Below are 24,886 nucleotides of genomic sequence, written 5' to 3' on the forward strand. Positions count from 1 at the left end.
TTGTATCTTGTAATTTCACGTCCTGAGGAGGGTGCCGTTTGCAGCGATAGCTACATTACGGTAGCATTTCGAGCCTTCAGCGTGTGTGGCGGCGCCGCCACGTGGTTGGTCACGTGGTGCGGAGCAGCTGCCGGCGGCGCGGCGCCGTGGCTGATCACGTGGTTCGTCACTTGGTTGGTCACGTGACCAAATCCTACTTGGGCAGCTGTAGCTTTCACGTCACTCCAGGTTTAACCAGAGCTAAACCACCGCCAATTTTTTTTTTTTTGCAGCGTCTTGTGCCCAAAGACAACAAAGACTCATTTCCTGGAATGAATTCATGCCTCCACACGCATACTTACCTCTCATTGCGTATTGGCATCCTACGGTATCGTTGTAGCCGCTTTCTTTATACTTTGTCAGGACGCCAAGGAATCATTCTTTCAATAAACGTTTTATGGAGAAAAGTTGCAACTCTGAGTGCCTTCAACCACTACCCGACATTACTGGCGCGAGAAACATGCAGCATACGCACCCAGTATGCTAAAAAGCACCACAAATAATAATGCGAAGTAACAAACCGCGTTAAAACAGGTAAATGTGGCTTGACTAAAAGTTGGGTTTGCTTGTAGTCACGCAGTGATATGCACTAACATACGCCAAATGGCGAGACGTTGTGAGAAGCTAGGCATATCCGTATGTATATATTTTATAGGTTTGCGAATATATATAAAAACACATCCCACTGGTTATTACCTCAATCAGAACTACATAATTAGCACATAAATGTCCAAGTGCCGGCCTGCAGCGATGGAAGATGTCGGCCACATGGAGTGAAGTGTTATCTTTCCGCTCCATGTGCACCGTAGCCTTTGAGGGAGATCTTGAACTCAGCTGGCTGAAGCGCCGCGAGCAATGGGTTTGAGAATCACTGGGCCGTCCGTCACAGGAAGAAGCTGGCGTGGTTTGTACTTCAGAGGTACCTGCATGAAAGCATCGAATAGAAATTTGAATTCGAAATAAATGATTTGTGAGAGCATTCCTTTCAGTTACGATGCTGACAAAGCGATATTGAGGCCAGTCGATAGATATTAGTGCTGCAGGTGTGTCGTGTTGTTCAAGCATGCAACGTGATGGAACCCTACCGGGTCCATTGATGGAGAGCCTAGCTCTCGTGTATTTCCTACGTACACACGAAGAAACTCCGTAATCAAGATATATAGACATGTGTACAGTTCAACCCTCAACCAAACACTTTAAGCCATTGCGGTGGCTGCAGTGAAGTCCTGGAGTATTTTTCTCTCAGTCTTGAGGACCACTTGCTATGCAAGGAACATATTCGCAAGGTATTCAGAGCACTTCGCACTCATTAGCCGCTGGGCGATTGAAACCAGCATGCGAGATGCAAAACCAGGACAGCCTTCCATGCGTGTGTAGGCTGCCCTGTCACTGTCTTCGATAAGAATCTCTATAGTGACTCAGATTTTTCGCGCAAGTTATTTAAAACCGCCTCCGATGTACTGTCTTGCTATCAAGTGTAGCAGCCCACGTGGGATTTTAAGTTGTCTAGTTTTAACGCGCTGCATTTGTTCTTTCATCCATGTCTTCATTCTTGTGTAGCCACTTTTATGCTACTTCTTGCACGCGTTTTATCTAATGAAAATTAGTAGCATCCAAAGAAATGTTGTGAAAGAAGTATAGCACACGTTGTCATCCGTCCAGAGTAGGCAAAAGTTATTTTCGTTGTACTCCGGTTTCAATAAAAAAAAGACATCGTGTGCCCTCATAAAAAGATTACTCACGTTTCTTGACAAAGGCTATGAGACGCACATTTTAATCAAGAGTTCCGCATTAGTTTTGACAACCTGCGGTTCGTACATGCATCGAATTCTTAAAATAGGGAGGTTCTTGCACCTCGAATCCGGTGTAACACAGCCGTCTAGTCTAGATATTCAACCAGTGACACGAAACTCGCGATATCAATTTGCAGAGAAAAACCATAGCCAATGATTCGCCTCGCAAGGATCGAAATAAAAATTGCGAGTTCGAAAAGCACTTAGACAAACAACAACAAAGACACAATGAAGTCATGGTATTCCGCAATGACTCTAGACTTTATGATTCCACTGACCCAACTGTATCCATACTGGAATAATTTTTACGTTATCAGAACCAGTGTAACACCTTAACGCACAAAGTTACGTTGCTTGGTTTGGTTTGGTTTATAGGGGTTTAACGTCCCAAAGCGACTCAGGCTATGAGGGACGCCGTAGTGAAGGGCTCCGGTAATTTCGACCACCTGGTGTTCTTTAACGTGCACTGACATCGCACAGTACACGGGCCTCTAGAATTTAGCCTCCATCGAAATTCGACCGCCGCGGCCGGGATCGAACCCACGTCTTTCGGGCCAGCAGCCGATCGCCGTAACCACTCAGCCACCGCGGCGGCTCCTCAAAGTTACGTTGCGTTTAATTCTGTATAATACACCATAAAGTGCCACACACAGATTTTAAAACCGAACTCGAAGCAGTTTTCAGATCGAAAAGACTATATACGTTTTTTCGTCCTGATCATCGACGCTCCAAGAACAGCATCAGTGCAGATCAGTGAGTGGGCAACCTTAGCAGCTGGTACGAAGGTGCAGCACGAAAATCGAAACTATAAGTGCGCTTAAGGTGACAGCTATTTCGCCGTTCGCCTTCCTCATGCTCTACACTCACCATCGTATCGGCACACCGCTCCAGTCTTACTCGTCGGAGCAGGCATGCCAGGGAGGTCTTCACCTGGAGCATTCCGAGCCGCATACCAACGCAGTTGCGAGGACCGGCCCCAAAAGGCATGTAGGTGAACGGCTGCAGGCTGTCCTTGTTCTCCGGCAAGAACCTGTTGACAAAATGGAATGTACTCTGTTAAAGCATAATGCCCAATTTATATCAGAAAAAATTACTGCAGTCATTTTACTCATATAACTTCCCTAGCGCAACGCACCGTACTCTAATACATGTGCACTCAAACGTATCGCCATACAGTGTTTCGCGCTATAGAATTTTTTATTTTCTCTTCTATCCAGTGTTAAGGCGCACAAAGGTTGAATGCTTATTAAAATGATAATTCGTGCTGTGATGTGTGGTATGCGAACAAGCGGTAATTTTAGCCTGTCTTGCGCTCGCGTATGCTTTCATTCGCGTTGTTACTTAAGGAAAGTTGTTCTAAAGTACCTGTCGACTAATGTATTTTGCTTTGATATATGCCACCGTTGGAACATTGCGTCCGTTTTGGACGTTTATTTTACCCCGAGTGTGGAGAAGATAGGGCGGAGGCGCTCGTGATTTTATGCGCCACGTGTTCTCTGCGGCTTGCCTAATAGTGTGTTCTCGTCAGGAAGTCGGAAAGATGGAAGCCTGATATCTAAGATTGACATACTTGATTCTTTCCTTCTTATCTACATCTTTTTTTGTTTCCCCATATTTAATTGCTTATTGTTTTGTTTCTCCGTGCAAAGTTATATCTGGGGTACGTGTATGATCTCACATAACCCATGCTGCCGGACACTGCCCCCCAAACCCTCTGTTGGCTTGGACAGGCATATATGCACTCCGTGATTGCATAAATAAAGAATACATTATTAAAAACAACGCGTGGAAATTGCGCCCAGTGGTGTCATACAGTGAATACAACAATCAACCGATTGGCTCGGCATTCCCTTCAACGAGACAGTGCACTCCGCAGTTTTCATGTGTGAGAGTGTACAGCGATAATCATGCACTGGCATATGACCTGATTTATTTATTACCTGATATTTATGTACTGCAAAAAAGCTTGCTTTTAAAAATGCAAACAAGACTTTTCCCTTCGGCACTTCGCTCTAAGTATGCTTAACGTCGTACGTACATCACGCATGGTCACCTTTCCACCTGGTGTCTGCGTCAAAATCAAGCCCATGTCCAGCAATTTCGGACAAAAATTTTGAAATTTGGAAAATTGTAAGATACTTTTATGGTAATATTCAAGGTAATGGTCTATTCTTCTGATATGCAGCAAAATATTTCTTTTAAAATGTTTCAATCGGTCGCATCTAACAGTCAAGACACCCATAGAAAAACAATGCGGAACGCTTTTGACGATAGCACAAACGTGTATAGAAAAAAAAATACAAGACTGCCGTCGGGCGATCTGCAGATTTGTTGATTGTTACAGTGAAATCTTACAATATATAAAAAAACTGCGTTCATAAATGGTTTCCTGGTCAAAAATTATTTTATCCACAATTACTGGGTACGCAAGCCAGCGCGGCAACAGCACCGTCGAACGATGCTCTCTAAAAGCAGCACCCGTGCTGCGCACGACCGGCTTCTGCTCTTATTTTGTTTACTTCAGCTTCCAGTCGTTTTTATTTTTCGCCTTTGTGAGTTCTCTTCTAAAGCCCTTTGTTTAAGGCGTACCTATCTGGATTGAACTTCTCCGGCTCGGGAAAAAACTCTGGGTCGCGGTGGATGGCCACCAGAGGGACCTTGACGCACATGCCTGGCTTGAACTGGATGCCGGCCACTGTGGTCTCCTCCGTGCACAGACGCATGGTGCTGAAGGAAATAACGGGAAAAATTAAAGAAAGACGGGCTCTTTTTGTGTGATTATCCTTGCGTTAACCCAAAATAATGAAAGTTTAGGAAGTAACAATAAATTACTCCTCTCCCTTTAAAACACGGCTCTTACGCCAGCAGGTGTGCGCACTCAGTACTGACGCCTTCAAGGCTTGGGTAAAACCACATCCTAGTATCACACTCATCGACTACCCCTCTCACAGTTAAATTCACCCAAAGAGTTTGTCGTTCCCACATCTCCGTTCTGCCAGCAGAAGCACTGCGTATTAAGGCACGTTAATATTCAAACTTCAGAGAGGTAAACACTGCTCTGAGAATGCAGTTCTATCCTAGGAGTCATTCTAAATCGCAGTGTAATGTGCATTACCTTGAAAGACAAAGTTCTCGAGCACCTAGCGATGCCTTGAGTCTGCCCGGTTCCCGGGATCGAATCGCTTTCACTTCGGATTACAGCATCGTAACTGTGATAGTGGAATGTGAGAATACTCACAAGCTTTCAGTGGACCGAAGACGCACCGCCTCCTTGATGCAAGCCTCGACGTAGGGCATATCCTGTAGAGCGTCATACGTCAGTGGTCCCTGAGGGAAAGGAGGGCCAAATTAGGAACACCTGGTAATTTTTCGTTTCCATGTGAAGTAGGGTGCTCGCCTCACCAAGCTGATTAGATCAATGTCGGCCCGCCGATAAACGACAGCTCAGCGCTTTTTCACTTTAATAACTTCTTTTATCTTCCCCAATTAATGCAGAAAAACGGTGCATGTTAGTTCTTTAATCGATAAACTACTCTTCGAATTTAACTAGCGGAGAAAATGTTGGCATGAGTACACATATGACTTGTATTGCATAACCTATTGACGTCTATCTCTCCGTCCACCTGTGTCTGTCTGTCGCTCTGTCCCGTCCGTCCGTCTGTCTGTCTCGCCCGCCCGCCCGCCCGCCCGCCCGCCCGCCCGCCCGGCCGCCCGCCCGCCCGCCCGTCCGTCCGTCCGTCCGTCCGTCCGTCCGTCCGTCCGTCCGTCCGTCCGTCTGTCTGTCTGTCTGTCTGTCTGTCTGTCTGTCTGTCTGTCTGTCTGTCTGTCTGTGTGTCCCACACGCACGCATACTTGTTTGGCGCAAACAACGTTGGCAAAAAACGTACAGATATCAAACACTGAACACATGTATTTGATTTTTGATGCAGAATTTCCTTCGCCTGCCTTTTTCCTTCACAGGTGCTGCCTCCATATGCTTTGTTCGACAACAGATCAAGTTATCAACTATTAAGTTGAGCAGGTTGTGCAAAACTATGAGCACTGAACATGATGCATACTATATTCCACGCAAGGGAAGGAACAAGGTTCTATGACACGCTCTGCCATAGCTGCCCCTTCGCTCTGCGTTTTTCATTCAGATACTGAAAAAACAATGCGAACTGCGGCTATGGTTTCTGAATAAAGTATTTTTTTTATAATTGGGTAACAAAGCATGGCATGCCTCAAAAATGATTTATTTCTGTCGGCCTTTTCTGCGTAGCGTCGATGACAGCAGGCAAGCCACTCGGTAAATATCATGTGACTTTAGGGAATGTGCGCAAATAATCTCTTCGAACAGGATTTCGAGTATCCGACTGACTATCAAGGACCAACCAGGAACCTGGCAGTCCAGAGCCGTATGCGCATGCGGAACAATTTCAGATTAAGCTTCGTTCTTATTCTTCTACGCGAAAGATGAAAGTTGACAAAAAAATTCCCTGCCTTTCGTACCTTCGAGGCCGCCTTGTCAACCTCGGCGATCGCTCTTTCTTGGAATTCCGGGTGAAGAGCCAGGCAGTAAGCAGTGAAGATCAGTGTCGCAGAGACGCTTTCCACGCCGGCGAGAAAGAACACGATTCCCTGGGCCACTATTTCATCCAGTGACATCTCTGAAAGAGCATTTGTTTCAATGAAACGCACTCTCTGCAAATATTACACTTCGGACTAGTACGCGATGGTGCACGCTCTGACAGAACCCTGCCAGTAAATGCTATGGCAGCTTTTTCTCTTCAAGTACAAAGTATTTCACCACAGCTCGTACTCTGTTTTTGGCCCACGAATTCGATTTTGTAAATGCTTAAACATCACTGTACACGGTAGCCCGCTACCTTTGAACTCCAAGATGCCTATTTGTCCGTTCTGTAAAGGTAGACGAACGCGTTTATAAACCACGTTGTGCGATACCCTTGTAGAGCCTGTAAATTTTACATGATTTAGGAATCAAACTGGGCAATTCTTTTGAAAAATTTGGTACCAGAATGCCGTATTACAAGAAATATGCCGCTTTTCTGCCCCGCGCTTTCTGCTCCAATTGGGATTGTCTCCACCATGCCTTCCAATATCACATCTCTGTTTTTGCATTCTACACTGATTGTGATGAGCCAGCTGCTTCCAGCTATCTTCTCGAAGCTCTTTTTAAAAGGCTAGCAGTGTGTGATATGAAAGATAAGTTTTTAAAGACATAAAATAAGGCGGAAGCATTTATATTAGCACATTCAGTTCATGGACTCCAACTCCAGTGTCTTTTTTTCATCTACTGGATTATGCAAGCGGAGGTTCCTGCCTCATAATTAAGCCAGATAATTTTTGTCACAGAGGGGGAAACATGAGCGCACAAGAACGGAGATATTTATTCGGGAGGTGAAGTTTTCTTTCTTTTCGAAAGCGCACACAAGGCGCAAGACAAAAGAAAACGTATCAAGCAAGTTGTAATGGCTGCACACTCATTTTAAGAGCACGCTTCTGAATGGCTTTTTAAACAATAACATTATCTTTACGCGAAGGCAAACTCATAATCGACGCATATATGCAAAGCACCAGTGCTTGAAAACCGGAAGCGATGTGTACACGCTCGCAAGGTGTACAAATTCTCACCTCTTGCTGTGAATTTAATTGGCAGGAGCGCTGAGCAATTTAACTTTATCATGGCTCGTATGGAATATTGCTGGTATTAATGCGTGCATTCTCAGAAGAGTGCTTTTTCTGCTATTGTACTGTCGTTTCTAGCTAAGCATGTCAATTTTTAGATATATATCTCACTTTTCCCTTCACTGACTTCCACATTCTTGTCGACATCGGATTCCCAGTCGTAGTCAGCGTCCATGAACACCTGAAGAAAGTCGTCTTCTTTCTGAAAAAAAAATCAGCGAAAATGCATTCGAAAATACAATAAATAGATGTTCTTGCGTGTAGGAAATTATAGGAATGCGAGGGGCAGGAATTGCACGATCGTTTTATAGCCAACAACAACAACAACTTCCGTTAAAATCTAAACACTGCACACTTTCCATCTAACAAGGCTTTTGTAATATATGTAGTGACGATGGAGAAACGTATGTACGCTATACCCTACCATCCCGTGGAAAATTGCATGGGCACGTACTGCGAAAAAAGTATCACGTCTTCATTCGATAGGGTAGAAGCGAGAGAGCAACAGATTTGATACTAAAAAAGTTTAGCCAAGAATGCAAGAAATTTAAACGCAACGCGAGGGCGGTCTACACACAAAAACCTGGTTCTACAAGCACGATGTTTGAAGTTGGTCGTATGACAAAACAATGTCATTTTTTCAAGTGGCTACAGTACTTGTGATGTGCAGATACTCACGAAGCTCGGGTTGGTGCCTATGAAGCCAACTTAGTGAGCATTCACTGAAATGCTGAGGGATTCTCTTCTTTGGGAGGGCCCTATCATTTTGTCATGCGCACTGTCTCATTTTGCCCCACTGGTTGGGGCAACATCCGACATTTTGAAATTTTGGTTTGGGGGCCCCGCTTGAGCTAGCGTTTTCATATTTATTGAACGTGATGCCAGGGTGGTAGCAAATCATTCTGCAAAATCCGTTTGTTGAAGTTTTTGAAAAATAAAATAGGGCAATATTTTGAAAATCTGTGTCGCTCTTTGCTCTACTCTTCCCTACTTACTTATCTGTTGTCAACCTGCATTACACGGCACTTTATGCCTAGCTTTATTAGACCGACACCTTTTTTATGGGAACCCTAATATGGATAGCTCGTTCAGGGTGCAAAGATTATATTACGAAAGTAGGCTAGCAGACCTCTAATCGTCCCAGGCGCCCCTTTGCAGCGGCTGACTCAGCTCCTGTACCAAACTTTGGAATACTTGTGAGTTTCATGGCCAGTAAAAGAAGTTATCAGGTGATCCTGGTTAAGCTAAACAACTGAATGAATTCTAAAAAGAGATATCTTCAGCCTGAAATTACTCCGCCACCTGAAATCGCTTGGTGGCCTATATTCAATTTTCTTCGGTTGCTAGTCCTTTCGACACACACGCTGCGCTGATTTGCAAACTGGGCGCGTCCCCTCCTGCCTTGAATAAGGCAATCTGCTCGGTTCCTTTGTTACAGCATCCTCAGTCAACTTTGTTACTATTTTGTGATCTACTCCGACAGGTTATAGGCACATGCGAAAAATCATAATAGAAACTACTTTTGCTGTTTTTACGCCATCATTTTTTTTTGCTGTTTTTACCCCGTGCAAAGTGCATACGTTCTACAACACACTTCTATTTCTGTGAATGCATTTTTCCTATGCCAGGGCAAAACCTCATCGACGATTGATCGAAGTTATTCTGATGCTTGGCTTTGCCACGCCCTCTAAACACGTAATACATCTAACAATCCGGAAAGAAGAAGAGAGTTGTGCTTCGTGTTGCGAAATCGATAAAAGTCGGGTCGATTTTCTCGAGCTTACACCACGAATGAAGCCTGCGAAATATTAAAGAACCTCAGTACATAAGAGCAACCTCAAAGATGCCGTCTGACCTTTACATTCCCAACGTTAAAGCTGACCCAGTGATAGGTCCAATGAATTCTAATGATTTCGCAATCACTCGGCGGTGAAGTTCTGGGCCTTTACCTTGTTCTTCGACTTCCGCTCTTCCATCAAGTGCGAAACGAAGGCCCTGAACAAATCAGTGCTCTCTTTTGGCGGGTATTCTGGCTGTAGGGCTTTGTAGACACCGGGCATCATGACTGCGGGAGCAACAACATGACGTACGTTTTAAGGCCAGTGCTGGAAGATGCACGCAAACATCGGGAACCCAAACATGAGCATGTGTTCTTAACTGAATTTTTTTCACTACTGCAGATTTTTTCCAAGCAAAATTTTTGTACGACGAGCATACACTCATTTCTTCTCGCTTGTGGCATGCCAACTGAAATTAGGCGAAGAACAAGATTCAGTCGACCACGACATGAGTCGCACAGCCTTTCTAGTGCTTGTTTTCACTATTCATATCCTCTTTAAGGGAGGCTGTGAGTTTTAAGACGTCGGGATGCAAGAGTTTGTTCATTTCTTTTAATTTAATCCGGATGGATAAGCTCAAGTGAACTGAAAACTTTTCTACATTGATTTGCTCCTATTTATTACCTTGATTCCTTTCTCGTACAAACTGCTTTCTCAAGGCAATTATATACGACCTTTCTGTCTAAAAGCACTAAACAGCTCCATTGGCCGCATCAGCCGTTCATATTATTTTTACTTTGTAAACATATAGAACTCTTTATGTTATAACAAAAATTGCTGATTTCAAAGATCACCAGAAATTCCACTTGGTTATCGATATACTCTTCATATCAGGACGACGATTCTACAAAGCGAGCAGAAAAGTACGTGCGCTACATTAGTATAGGCAACAATGCGAATACACTTGGGCTGGGTTTGTAACTGGTTTCCTTAGGCGCAGGCAAGTAAAAGTTGTCCTAAAACGGCGTTCCTCTTATTTTGAAGGAACACTGTCCAGTACACTTTACACACAGAGCGACTAAAGGCACTTTACAGATCTTGGCTATATCCTCTATGATTGCGCTGTGAACCCTAATGCAGGCTGGAGTAATTGTTCTTAACTTATTGCATTGTTCTCGAAATCACAAACAATGTGAGTTTGATAGTATGCTGTGTCGAAGCAAAAAAGTCGTTTTGTTAATATAAATAGGACTTATAGACTCTTCGCCCTTCTCCGGGGGTGAAGAGGCAACCACAGCTGTCCCCCCCCCCCCCCCTCCCCCTCAAGAGTGTCCACTCCGGTCCGCCCAGATGACACAACTATTGGCCAGTGCACGAATGCGAGACCGTTAGGTTAAAAAAATAATGCCGCCCACGTAATAGCCCCATATATAGAACTCCACTGTCAGGCTCTCATATATAATTGCAGTCCCGTATAGGGCTGTAATAAGTGCTGCGACTGTATCGGTAATAAATTTCGGAGCTGGTGTGCCACAGTTACACGGATCACTTACACAACATCACCCCTTTCCAACTGGCCACGGTGCTGAACAGAGACGCAATACAGTTCATCAGCGGATGGTCCGTGCCCTGCTCGCTGTCCAGGTCAACGCTGTAGTTCAGGGCAGCCGTAGTGTCGAGCGAAGTGTGTTCAACGAGCCTGCAGAAATACAAACAATCCGTTTTCCACCTTACAATGCTGACGGTGCCAGCAATACATCAATGCGGACTCGAAAGTAAGCACTGAGGATGGCGAGCTATCTGCGTGGTCGTCAGTGCGCCATTTTTATGGCGCGCTTGTTACTAGTGTACATGTAGAAGAGCACATTGCTGTGGCAACCCAGTGGACGTCTCTAATCCAAAACAACACTCTCTTCTGACATTTCCTATTGACTTACACCACGTAGAGTCAGCATAGCAGCAACTGCCGACTCGCCCTTGGTTTCGCTAAAGCTCGTTTCTTGATTTTCACACAAGCATGTTATGGAAATTTTTACAAAGTTTCTAAATAGGTGTTTCGCACAATCTTGATCAGTGATTTTCATCATCATATATGCATAGCTTTCCTGCACTACGATACCTGGCAGAAAGTGCCATGCTTTTGTACGAAGCCTGTTAAGATAAGTCCAACGCAGATGATCAACAATTGCGTTGGTAACGATAGAAAATACGGACATATATAGTCAATGTTGCTCACAATGTACTGTTCGTACTGCAACTTGGTGCCTGAGCAGAAGCGAACTGTAAATTTGCATGCAGTGACCGCAAAAACTTTCTGCACTCTAATTGTGAGGTCTTACTGAAACAGAGCCACTTAGAGGCTTAACACAAGTGTCGATCATGGGGTGGGCAAATTACGCAGATGAAAAGTGCGAGGCCATCAAGAATAAGGTACCAACCATGCATACACGGCAAGAACAACCCAAGTTTACAACCGAAACCCTCTATGGAAGAATGAGATCGCTGCTGTTTTTATTCAACAACTCGATACTCTGTAACAAGTTTCTTGCTATATCCGAAAATCACTGTTTTATTTCACCGGAGCTTTTGTGCCGCTCTGCCTTGTCTTCCGTTGAACAGTACTGGTAAGTTCTGTGCCTGCGCACCGGTCTCTCAATTATCAGAATAATACAATAATATTTAATGCGATGCTCGCCGCTAAGCGCCGATATTAGTTTCATGGTCATGGCCTACACGGAAGGCGACTGATATTTTGAAGCACAGAATGGTACTGCTAGTTAGTGCAGACTTGAAAGCGACAGCAGTGCTGTATGGTAATAGCTTACTTGGTGAAATTCACAGGCTTGTCTTGGGCAGCCGCTTCCAGGAGTCTGGATGTCATTCGTTCAGCGATGGCGTTTACCTTGAGGGCGATCTGGAAGAAAAAACTTTCTTAGAATAATCTTTGTGCTAGGTAAGAAGAGATTATAGAGATTACTTATATTTGATGTTTCCCACTCTTTCTACAATGCAGCTATCTTTCCATATAACCTAAGGAAAATCGTTTGGAGATAGCCATCAATTTATGTTTGTCGCAAAGCTTATCGTTTAAGAATAGACGTTGTAAATCTCGAAAAACAAAGTGCGCCGAATGTTAGGGACGAGAAAATCACACAAAAGTTTGTGCTACACTGAGTCCGTACGTCTCACAAATGCCGGCGTCTAACTTTCGTTAAGTCTTAACCGAGACGAAAACTGTTGTTTGAGCTCGCAACAGAATAAAACGCAAGTATCATTGTAGTACGCAACAAGCAACAAAGCTTTAGAAATTGTGCCTATAAACCCTTTCAGTCTCAGTGATTCCAACTTTAATCGTAGCTTTAGGTTTTATGGGTTTTAATGTATACCAAAGCGACTCAGACTATGAGGGGCACCATAGTGCACCAACATTGCACAGTACACGAGCCTCCAGCGTCTCGACTCCATCTAAATGCGACCGACACGAACGGAATCGAACCCGCGTCTTTCGGGTCATCAGCCGAGCACCATAGCCACTGAGCCGCCGCCGCGGTAATCACTATCTTTAAAGCCAGTACCTTTCACCACAGGAGAAACCGTTGTATTGTTCTTTAAGAAAATCCATCATTTAGCGAATTATCTACACCCCTTCTTTTAACTTAACAGACAAATTATATTATCTTAAACGGGATTACAAAACTATTGTACGCTATTCCGCAGCCATTATCGGATGCCACTGCCTTGTTTCCATTGCGTAAGGGACAGAAACCCCTTTCTATTGTTCTCCAGTCGCGTAGAAATAACTGCTTCTCTAAAGAAAATGCTTTTCCAGAAAATTATTTCATACCCTTAGAGGATGCCAAAAATACCCATAATTATAAATGGTATCACTGGCAGCTGGAGCCCCTATCGTACAATAGGCACCGCGGTCGTATTTCAGGTAGCAAACAAACAGGTGTCAGCAGTAGCTAGCCTCATGTGCTCAGGATTTGGACACTGATATAATATCATTCGCCGAAGTCTACATCGCACGAACGCGCCGATAGAGAGCAGAACTCGAAAGTTATTAATCTGCATATGATCCCTGCCTTCCCATCAACAACGATGACTACGACAAAGATAAAAAACCAGGCGGTGATGCAAGTGCACCGAAATTTGAAGGCCATATAAAGGTATTTTGTCACTGAATAAATGCCTTCGTGGGCGCTGTATGGCAAACTGATCGAAAAGGATAGAATAAAAAAAACACGAACTCCTGCGCCAAGGAGCACTTTCATCGCGCGCATCGTCTCATCGTGAGAAGAGACAGATATCCTGTTATGAAACGTGATAATTCTTAGAGGGGCATAGCTCTATGTTGTGTCATAGATTCATGGAGATCGATACACATTTTCTTAGACGCTACAAGGCGCTGTCGGTGCTATTTCTCTCTACAGGTGCTTCTTAACCCAAGCAGCACCGGAAATCAGCCCATATTGGACATGAATGGCTCCACACTGGTCGTTTGTAGAACCAGTCGTTGCCAATGCATTTCCAATATTGGTTCGATTACTGGCGCTGCTTAAAGGAGCACAACAATAATGTGAAGAATGCCGTCCGCCATATCGGGATTCACTGTCGTGATTGCTCATGCCGCCCAATGTTCAAGAGCAGTAAAATTGTAGCAAAAAGCGAAGACCGGCTCACCAGGGAGATAATTGAGGCATCAGAAATCATGAGGATAGGTACGCAATGCATAAGCACCCCTTCTGTTGCTATCTCGGAAAAAGAACACGGATACCTATTGTCATAGATTACGTGTTTCGGCAAAGCTTTCGCACAATCACAATGATAGGCTGTGAAACGATATATTTTTTCTTATTTTGTCTTGTTTTTCTCTCTTTTTCCGTTATTCTGTGATACCAGCCTGTATTTAACCACTGCATGGTGCCCTGAATAAATCTATTCAGTTGTTAGTTCAGCGCTGTGTTTTGTCCCTTTCTGTTTGGCTTCGAGCCGTTGCACTGGTTTACAAGAGCTTTACTGCTGTCGTATCTTCCACAACGGCCGAAAGTGTTGCTACTGAGGCGGCTTTACGGTAGTTAGGGTCTTGTCCGGCTCAACCTGTTTTCATCCTAACCGATTCAAAATCTGCCCTTCTGAGGTTAGCGCGCGGATTCCCTACTGATGCCTTGACTATAAGCTCTCTACGCTTGGTGCAGAATCTGCACAGCAGAGGCTTTACTCTACATTTCCAGTGGGTGCCCTCTCACATAGGAGTCAACGGTAATGAGGTGGCAGACAGTCTCGCCCATAAAGCTCTCTCAAGGATTCCATCAAGAAAAGTATCTCAAGATGGGAAAAGTCTCTACAGGAAAACGGTGCTAGATCACTTCAGTACCCTGTGGAGTGCGCCCCACGAGCCATGTGTGACGAAGGGACTGAGAAGATGCCAGGCGACTCTACTACATCGAATTCGCACGGCCGCTGCTCGCACTCCTGCATGGATGCATAAGACCGGCATAGCATCGTCTCCGCTCTTCTCTTTATGTGGTGCGTGTGGGGATATCGAACATTATATTATGTACTACCCAGAGTACAACGCGGAAAGGTATGTGATGCTCGCTTCCTTCAAGAAGACAGGAGCCCTTCACAGTACGGTTCACGACATTGTCTACCCGAGTGAAAAGCAGACGTGCAGAAGGGAGGCTGCACGGCTTCTTTTAACATTTCTGCAGGCCACTGATCTTGTTTTTAAATGGTGACAGCAGGAAGGGACTATGATCTACTGTGATTGAATGTGTGCGTCGATGGTGTTTTATGGAGTGGACTATGTTATACTGTGAGTGAATGTGCGTATAGATTGTGGAACTGCAATGGACTATGTTCTATTGTGACTGAATATGTGCATAGATGATGACTTCTGGAGAGGACTGTGGTGTGGACTGTGTGGAGTGAATGTGTGCATAGAAGGTGACTGCGGGAGTGGAGTATGTGTTATTATAAGTGACTGTGCGCATAGTAAGGTAGATCCGACAGGCTTCGGCACATTAGCAACATAGAATTGACGCTACGGTGGAGAAATTGCCGGCAGAATAAGCAAGGCTGATCCCACCATTAGATCCAAAACCTCAACTCAACTAACACTCAATTTACTAAGACACTACGAGTTATACGCGAACAGTAAGGCCCTGCTGATTACAGTACGCAAGGAGGGAAAGACAGCGCTAGATGCCTACCGTCTTAAGCCGCGCCGCGGTGAGTGCCGGCGTGAAGATGCTGCGCGCTCTCTTCCACTCGTCGCCGGACAGATTCATGATGGACTTGCGCCACAGTTCACTGCTGGTGCGTTGCGCTTCCTGCAGTGAACAATTCAGGTCAGTTTGCAGCGAAAAACAATACGGTTGTCCTTCTCGTGCTGATTCTTCGCCATCTGATGCCGCTGCCTTCATAGCTTTAGGGAAAGTTATGCGCACTGATCAGCGCATGTACAGTCTTCGTAAAAAGTAAGGAACTCAGCGCGCTTTTTGAGGCGTGCAATGGGGGGCTATGTTCATCTCATCATAAGGGGGAAGTTCATCTCATCTTCAAGAGATTTGGAACGCTGGCGATACGTAATGAGCCTCACAGCAATGACCAGAAGCAAGCTCCTTGGGTTCTATACTTTTCACAAAGACTGTACCTATCCTCATGTTTTACGATAGCTATATGAAGCATATTCTATGTGCATGTCGTAACATAAAATTATCTCGTTCGCGTAATGGCCAAAATCAATCTTACCAAGCCAGTCGTCGAGCAACTGCGGCTGCCAAATTACTCCGGAAGAGTAAATGGGTGTCACAGAGCACTGCAGTTTAACAAAATTTATCCCCTGGTTCTGAGAAAGCGATCTTCATACGTTAAAATGCCGTATGCTGTTGACGCATTCAGGTTCGCATGCAGTAGACTGAAGATATGTGTGGACGGCTCGTTCTTGAGCATTACTTCGTTAAGCCGAGTGTTGAAAAAAAGATGCCTGCCTATTTAAACATTTTATGAGATGTTTGTGGCAGCTTACCGTTCTATCCGAAAAATTCTTGAACTTCGACACCATGACGTCACGCAGAATCTCCGGCTCCCCGACAACAAGCGTAGGCACAGTGCCCTGGTAAGTCCTGTGGAAGAAGTGGTGATGTTTCTTTTCACATGTCGGAAGGACCGAAATTAAATCAGATCGCGAACTACATAAATATAAAAAGATATTCTGACTAGGGCCTGGCGGAGACAATAACGATGCGAGTGATTTTACTGGGCATTAGGAGAAGCGCTATGCAATGACTATTCCTGTCACAGCCTCATTACGCTTGAATGCAGTCTTCCCTTGGGCCCTGGACGATGCGGGCAGGTCGACTTTGTTTTAGAGCGAAAGCTCTACTCCTCCCGTAGAAAGCTGAAGGTCATGTGGCTATGAAATTTGACCTTCAATCCAGGAGGAGAGGAGGCTTGGCTCTGACATCATGCCACGTGACTCGTCGCAGCTTCGCGCTTTGAGCCGACGGCGCTCGCTCGCCTCGCAACCATCGAATCACGTGACTCGCTGCGCCTCGTCGCAGCTGCGTATGCGGAGCCGACGGCACTCTCGAAACTGCGGGAAATCGCGTGACGCACCGTCCGCCATATGAAAGCCTGTGGCGTGTGCTTAATTTCACACGAAGCCATGGATGCGCAACGTGCTGAAAATAGTGCTGCGACGATGTGTCGTCGCCGTCAGGCGGAATCTGTTGATCTCTACGATATGATAACCATTAGATAACGATTAGATAACCATGCTGAGCAGAGGTTTCGCTCGTCTTACAGGGATCAGCAGGGTTGAACCAGAGCTATTTTTTTATTTATTTTTTTTCGCCGAACCTAGACTACGCCTACACAGCCTATGGGCAGAAGCATTTTATTTTCAGTTCTTCTTCCCATCGCCTACATCGTATTTGTTTGCTTGTATACACAACCTGGAAGACAGGGAAACACTGAACAAAGCGAACATACCCAAGTAGGAGCAAGTCACTTTTTTTAAGCATTAAATAAATGCACGCGATGAGGATGTCGACGGTCTGATGGTATGATGAGAAGAATACATTTGCGTGCATCAGCTGAAATATGTGAGTCGTTCGTCATATACGTTGCGGGTCAGCCTTAAAAAAGCTGCCCCTTATGTTCGCGCCTTTTTCTTGACCTCAGGGATGATTATCCCTGCTTTCTTCTTTTTTTTGGCTGCAGATATTCTGCGCAGATGTTTGGATCTCAAATAATTTGAGCTCCTGGTGAGATTTAAAATGCCTATTTTTCCTCGTTCGGTGCCTAAAATGTACTTTTAATCGCCTCTTTTTAGCGCCTAACAATCCAGCCTCTACTAATTACATATGAAGTTGAACTCAAAATTATTCTGAAGGGCGCTGTCCAATGTAAAATTGTCGTTGGTTTCACGCAGCTGCGATGTACAGCTTTTTTAAAGCCTTTGCTAAAGTAACGTGGAACACTATGTATGCGTGCAGTATGGTGAAGCCTTTCGAGATTATGCGTCTTTGTCGAGGCATGAGCTGCAAGAGAATGGCAAAACACGGTTCTGACTTACCCATAGAGACGTCCGTAACGTGTGTAGTTGTCAGCTATAACACCACTGAGAGGCTGCGGAGAGTTAATAAAAAGGAAACAGGGAGGCAAACTTATTTTTTGGATCAATGTGTTAGATCCCGTATCGCTGACTAGTACATTCCTTAAGATAAAAATCTGCTAGAAGTGTCACGGTGAGCGCTCCATGCGTTGATTAGAAGAGCGTGATAATCAAAGAAAATTGGTTCCATAATATTTAAACGGGTTCAATATATTAACAAGCTTGTGAAGGCATTATTTAGTTCATAAATGCAAAATAGTTTTTTTTTTTATTTACACGCGATCAAGCTTTCCTGCTTTGTCGTTGTCGTATTCATCGCATGAACGCTCGATTCTATACGCGGAAAGAAAAATAAAGAGAGAGAAAAAAAATTATTTTAACCCAGTATCAAAGCGACAGCGTAAAGAGAGGAGAAGGAGAGGAGAAGCCGGCGGCGACGTTGGCGTGCCGAGAAAATACGGATTGGTTGAGAGGGTCATGACATCACAACCACATGACCACATGCCGTTAATTCAAACACCCTACAACGATCACACAGTTCATTAGAAAATTTTTCACTGGTCTACAGGACCTGACGTCATTCCACCCCCATTAGGTAGTGCCTCTGGAAAAAAATCTATTACTCTGGGAAGAAAAATGGTCGAGCCGGGACTTGGAACTGCTGCCCCTTGGGTCGTGAGGAAGCGCGCTAAACCTCGACAACCGAGGAACGTTCATTCGAATTGCTTAAGGTTCCGCCTTGTGTGTCTTGCGGTGAATAACATTTTAAAAATTAATTAAAGTAATACACGTAATGAATAATAAAATAAAGAACAGTGTCCGTGTCTGCGAGTTGATGCGCAAAGAAAACGCCAGGCAGCTAGAGAAACCCATCAGCTATACCCTCACGCGGAGTTTAACCGTTGAGGATGTCCTAGGCCACGACCACCAAAGCCAACTGGTCTGTCTGCTGGTCCGAGGATAGCCAAGCCCGCATCATTAGAAAGGTATGGAAAATAAGGGAACCGAGTTTTGTGAGGTAGTGGGTATTTTTTGCGGGACAGTCGATAATGTCGCAGTATGTGTGAATGTCTGAGTGGGATCGCTTCCGCCTCCTATGGGTTGGGATAGCCTTCCACTGGCGGCCAGGTGATAATTGCTCGGGCTGTCACATAGACGCGCTCATACAAGAAGAGACGCACGTTCCCATGTCCAAACAAGGCGGGTCTGCTGGATGATGGATGCAATGTAAGAAGCGATGCTCGATAGGGGAAATGCATTCCTGTGTGAAATCGTGGCAGGCCGCTTGTGAGTCAGTGATGTAATGATGGGAAAATTGGTGGCCTTCTTCGTATTACCAAGTTTGCGCACATTCTTCTGTCTCTGTGCTATTTACGGTGCATACTGCATCTTGGTGAATGCCACCATTCCACTCAGCCACCGTTGTCAACGCAACCATTACTGCAATGGCGGCATTCGTGTAGAGGTTTTCTAGGTTTTAGTTTGGTGTGGTTTACAGGGTTTAAAGTCCCAAAGCGACTCAGGCTAAAAGGGGCGCAGTAGTGGAGGGTTGCAGAAAATTTCGATCGCCTGGAGTTCTTTAACACGCACTGACATAGATACGGTGCAGAGCTTGCCCTTGTCTTGAGTCTGACCTCGTGGAATCGGAGATGCATGCTTCTCATTACTGGGGCAAAGCTGATGCTGACTTTCAGTTCCGGGGCTATTCTTTTACATTAACAGGATCCATGTCTGGAAATTGGGTACCCCAGCAGGTTCAGCACATGCCAGCACGTGGGATATGTTTGATTCTTTCCAGAAGGGTGATTTTATGATCACTAGCGCCGCAACAAAACAGCGAACAAACAAAACACAATGGGACAAACACAAAGTGTGCCAACCGATGAAATGTGTTGCATGTGCTTTTTAAGCTTTTGTTCACAAATTATCTTGTCTAATCTGGCAGGTATCCTTCTTTTCTTCATGTATAAATTCTGCGTGCACCAAATAAAGCCTTAGTGGAAGCTTAGCGCTTGTGTTTGTCCCCTGTTTTGTTGCGGCGCTATGGATCATAACGCATACCCACTAGCCCGAACCATCACACCTTGTTAAGGATGATTTTATAGGCTTCAGTAAACTATTAAATTATATTGGGGTAGTTATAGTTGCATCGAACACCTTGTTGCGGAGTAGGTGGGTATGCCGGCGGGAATTTTGACGGCTATGCGGATGAGTTGTTTATATTCCGTTTGGATTATGCGATGGTATGGGGCGTGGTATGTAAGTTTCTTTAAAGCCAAATACGTGTATCTATTTTCACCCAAATTATATGAGCAACCATATGCGTAGGTGTTTAGTGTACGTGGGGCTCGTAGGCTTTTTAGCAACACCGCGCCTTCTCTGCTTTGTTCGCTACCATCAGCTTCACACGAAATAGACACTGGGTGTTCTGTGTTATAGCTGTTGGGCTCTATACTCTAAACAGCGCTCTTAAATTTTTATTGCGCTCAGGTCATGGAGCTATTTATGTACCTTGGTGTAGATGTCGATGCAAAACTGGAGGTACTGCCAGAAAGTTAGGTGCTTCACACCCTTGTCATTCCAAAAGGTGAACTTTTTCCGAAGCCACCTGAAAATAAAATAAAAATACACCACGTTCTGGTAAGAACAATAGCTGGACAGAAATCCAGACGATTATTAGACGACAACAATATTCCAAAAGCACAGAAGTGCAAAGTGCAAAAAAAGTCTGCCATAATTCCGGATTTGCTATTTCTTACGTTCCAGCAGAATTCTAAAGTCGCGGATCAGTTTCTGCCAGATGGTGGTACTCTGGTTACGCAAGCACACGCGTTCCTCTACAAGGCTGCCAAGAAGCTTTTCTTTTTTTTTTTTACAAGGTCCTAAAGGTGAGTAAAGTGCCTGGAACTACAGAATGTGGCCAAGCGATGTCATCTCAGCTGATATGAGGACGATTACAGCAGCAAGAAACATGGTAAACATACCACCTGAAGTGATACAGATGACAGCCGAGGCGGTAGGCAACCGCCGTTTCCGAGCGACTGCTTCTAGCCTATATACCTCTACTCGTCCCTCGTATAGCACTGGAGGTTAAACTATACCAAGCGTTTTGAGCGTTAGTGTTAATGTACTCGACCTTTATTTCTTCTCCAGCAGTCAATATTTTTGTCTTTATGTCCCAGCGTTTCAGTTGTCCTGCTCGCGTTTCATTTGTCGCTTATGGTGCGTGCGATCTCGACGGCCAGACACAAACGCCCCAGCGTACTATATTCACAGAGTGATCGCAAACAACATTTGTCGAAGATCTCGCAGAACACTGTTTCCTGTCTTGCTCTCGCCCCGCCGCGGTGGCTCAGTGGTTAGGGCGCTCGGCTACTGATCCCGAGTTCCCGGGTTCGAACCCGACCGCGGCGGCTGCGTTTTTATGGAGGAAAAACGATAAGGCGCCCGTGTGCTGTGCGATGTCAGTGCACGTTAAAGATCCCCAGGTGGTCGAAATTATTCCGGAGCCCTCCACTACGGCACCTATTCTTCCTTTCTTCTTTCACTCCCTCCTTTATCCCTTCCCTTACGGCGCGGTTCAGGTGTCCAACGATATATGAGACAGATACTGCGCCATTTCCTTTCCCCCAAAACCAATTATTATTATTATTATTATTATTATTATTATTATTATTATTGCCCTCGAATCGGTTCGGCTTAGTTTTTTTCGCGTGCTAACGGTTCCAGTGCAGCCGCATTGTTTTGGTGCGCAGGCTCAGCAAGACAGCATGGCAACTCCGGGCGTTACCCTGCGCGCAGCTATTTCTAGCCTTGTACGTACACACCCCTTTGAAACACAATAATCGGACGACATCCGTCAATCAGCGCGGTCTCGCTCAGATCCCTTGGCCGATATCAGTCGCCGGCACATCCGCTGCACTGACACACTGGCCTTGACCCGAAACTTGATACGATGTGAATATCGGCAGTCAAACTGCGTTCTCCGTACGCTACAACTACGCACGACAGCCTGGTGCCAATTCTGCCGTTGTTTATTATGGAAGTCCTTTCATTCAGGGACGCAATATATCAGAAGAATAATTATTATAAATGCTGTTACTACTAATAATAATAATAATTGGTTTTGGAGGGAAAGGAAATGGCGCAGTATCTGTCTCATATATCGTTGGACACCTGAACCGCGCCGTAAGGGAAGGGTAAAGGAGGGAGTGAAAGAAGAAAGGAAGAGAGAGGTGCCGTAGTGGAGGGCTCCGGAATAATTTCGACCACCTGGGGATCTTTAACGTGCACTGACATCGCACAGCACACGGGCGCCTTAGCGTTTTTCCTCCATAAAAACGCAGCCGCCGCGGTCGGGTTCGGACCCGGGAACTCCGGATCAGTAGTCGAGTGCCCTAACCACTGAGCCACCGCGGCGGGTCTGTTACTAAAGCACAAATCTTGATTTGACGTTATCCGACGTTATCACGTTGTCGAAGAACAATTAAAGCAGCTGACTATAAAACGCCAATAAAACTCACCTCCAGTTGTCCTTAACCCTGTAGTTTCATACGGTGCAATCTGTATAAACATTGTTCTTCGGAGTATTATGAGAAAGGAATTCGTAAAAAAAAAAACGTTCACGCTGCATCTGCCATATCAAGTAGCAGCAGCGAATTCGCCAACCAACACACATGCGCAAAGTATAAGAAAAGCATTTTTTTTAATCTCGTTAGAAAATTCTTGTTTTTATTTACAACTGCCAAACTCTCGAGTCTCGCGCAGGGTTTGGGGATCGTCGCCGTCGTCCGCTTTCATTCCTGCGGGGCGACCAGATCAGCTTCGATGGCCACTGCATTGAACTAGTACGCCTACGCCGTAGCCGAACACCACGCTTGCATACTTCGCATTCGTAGCACGTAAATAGAGTTGAATGCTCTACGTAATTATTTTTCCACGCCTGGAAAACTGTACTGCTTAACCAAGGCCTCCGCAAACATAGTCGGCCGTCTGCGAGCCGAGCCATAGAAACAGCCCTTGCGTCACCGAGGTGCGTCTGCGAAACCAGCCGAAGAGTGTGTGACCTTGAGGCTCCGTCTGGGCAGTATGCAGCTGCCCCCTCACTTCGGCTAGGAGGAGGAGGTGCCGAAGACTAGCGTGGTGTACTTATCGAGAGCCAGTTCACGTAGGTGGGCGTTGCCCTTCTACGTCGAGGAGCCGTCCACGGGCACGCCGCATGAGGGCGTAGAAAACTTAAGAGCAAGAAAAAAAAGGCTGGCGTTTGTTACGGGGGAGCACAGGTTACGCTACATCCGCTTCGTTATTATTTTCTTTGCGTGTTTGACTTATCTCTTTCGAGGTCTTTCTACTCAGGGCTGTTTTTTTTTTTTTTAGTGCGCTAGCCCTTACAGTGGCCATTCCTCGCATTTAGCCGTTGTGTGTTTTTCTGTCGGCAGGCGAGCTGCTTGCAGACCGTGTCAGGCGGCAGCTTAATTAATCGTGACAGGTTGTTCGGGAAGACCAACCTGGATCGCAACCCAACCTAAGCAACCCAAGTCCCACCGAAGGCAGCACCTGCCATAGAAGGGCAGTGCGCATAGCTTGGCCACTTCACCACTTCGCCAGAAGTGCTAGGAAGACTCCCAGGGATCTATGAATGTACAGACTGACCAATTCCGCATATATTGACCTTAATCCATTATCGCTGTTTGTACAACTTCCATCCGTGAACATTAGATCTGAACACCGGAATCTAAGTGAAAAACCGAACTGCTAGCGCGTCTAATTCGAATTTGTCCCAACTGCGAAAACCGACCATCATTTTTTTTTTGCACCGCCCTCTTAACGAAGGAGCTTTTGAGAGCTAATGGCATCGTTTTATGCCGTAACCGAAAAATCTGGACTCGGCCACCTGTCAATTAAAATTTTACTCCGACGGGCCACGGTAGAGGCGCTCACGGCAATGCGCTATTTGTGGCCGTGTTATCGAGGAGGGTGCGGCATACCAAGACGCAATGCACGGTGCGGGCGGCCAATGTTCAATGCCGACATCGCTTTCAACTCCTCACTCTCTCTGAATCAGGAAAGTCCGGGTTTCTTAAATATTCTAATGAGCTATAAAAAACAGCGCTTTCTTTTCCGTTATTTTTATGAGCTATTGTTAGCGACGAGAGTTACGAACACTTCGGTACACGAAAAGTTCGATAACTGAGCGTAGTGAGGCCTCCTGGTATTTCCGTCCCAGATGGCGCCAATATCTGAACCCACGTTCTGTGCATTCAAAGCAAACTGGCCTTCATTCAGTATCGAGTTGTATTTGCTATATGTGCTCTAGGCGACATGAAAAAAAAATATTTCTTTTCATACACTGAGGCTTTCAACGCTAATGCCAAGCCAGCGGTGATGGCGTAAGCCCGCGATTTCAATATTTGATCGGTCCACAAAAAAAGTGTCTTGAAATCTAACATCGCTCGAGAAATTAAACACCAAATGAACAATCACCCACAAAACTTCTTTTCTGCTATCTTCATTAACAAAGCGCGTTCACCTGAGGGCGAAAGACGAAACAATAAAGGGGGGGGGGGGGGGGGGGTTTACGTACCAGAAAAGAAGCGATGCTAGGAATACAAGCAACGTGATGAATGCGGTCAGCATGGTTCCACTGCCTGCTTGTCAAGCTGAGCCTGCTTGAAGAAAGCCACGGCCGAGTGCCGCCCCCCTTAACGTCAACACAAGGGCAGCGTTCCTAGGCGGACAAGCTCAGCTCGTCGTTATCCGGCGAACCGATCCACTCATACAAAATTACGTTCGCAACTTCACCTCCGACCACATAAATGTCCGACGTCAAACCTGCAGCACAATGCGCGGTAGTTTGCGAACGAGCACTCGATCAAAACTGCGCGTCCTGCGGCGTCTGGGGCAGCAGCCAGCCTCCGCGCGCGCCTCCTAACTCCGCTGCGAGCGGAAGGCGCCCGAGTGATGGC

At 45.5% G+C, this 24,886-nt stretch overlaps 1 protein-coding gene across 1 annotated transcript; it reads right to left on the bottom strand.

Annotated features, from left to right (window-relative positions):
- Positions 1–424: 424 nt before the first annotated feature.
- Positions 425–24,886, bottom strand: LOC144121023 (cytochrome P450 3A41-like). The gene is made up of 14 exons (XM_077653930.1): positions 24,505–24,886; positions 20,433–20,529; positions 17,883–17,935; positions 16,332–16,428; positions 15,514–15,633; positions 12,124–12,212; positions 10,852–10,997; positions 9,470–9,585; positions 7,632–7,722; positions 6,324–6,481; positions 5,071–5,159; positions 4,422–4,559; positions 2,700–2,862; positions 425–962 (listed from the first exon to the last, which is right to left on the bottom strand). The coding sequence occupies exons 1-14, from the start codon at positions 24,555–24,557 to the stop codon at positions 870–872; spliced, it is 1,503 nt and encodes a 500-aa protein (XP_077510056.1). The 5' UTR covers positions 24,558–24,886; the 3' UTR covers positions 425–869.

The sequence above is a fragment of the Amblyomma americanum genome, chromosome 2 (assembly GCF_052857255.1).
Source record: "Amblyomma americanum isolate KBUSLIRL-KWMA chromosome 2, ASM5285725v1, whole genome shotgun sequence".
NCBI lineage: Eukaryota > Metazoa > Arthropoda > Arachnida > Ixodida > Ixodidae > Amblyomma > Amblyomma americanum.

Coding starts and splice junctions, on each gene's coding strand:
- LOC144121023 (XM_077653930.1), bottom strand. CDS start 24,557: ATGCTGACCGCATTCATCACGTTGCTTGTATTCCTAGCATCGCTTCTT. Junction 6,482..7,631: donor GGAAGTCAGTGAAGGGAAAA/GTGAGATATATA, acceptor ATGCTCTTTCAG/AGATGTCACTGGATGAAATA. Junction 2,863..4,421: donor GAGAAGTTCAATCCAGATAG/GTACGCCTTAAA, acceptor TTTTGTCAACAG/GTTCTTGCCGGAGAACAAGG.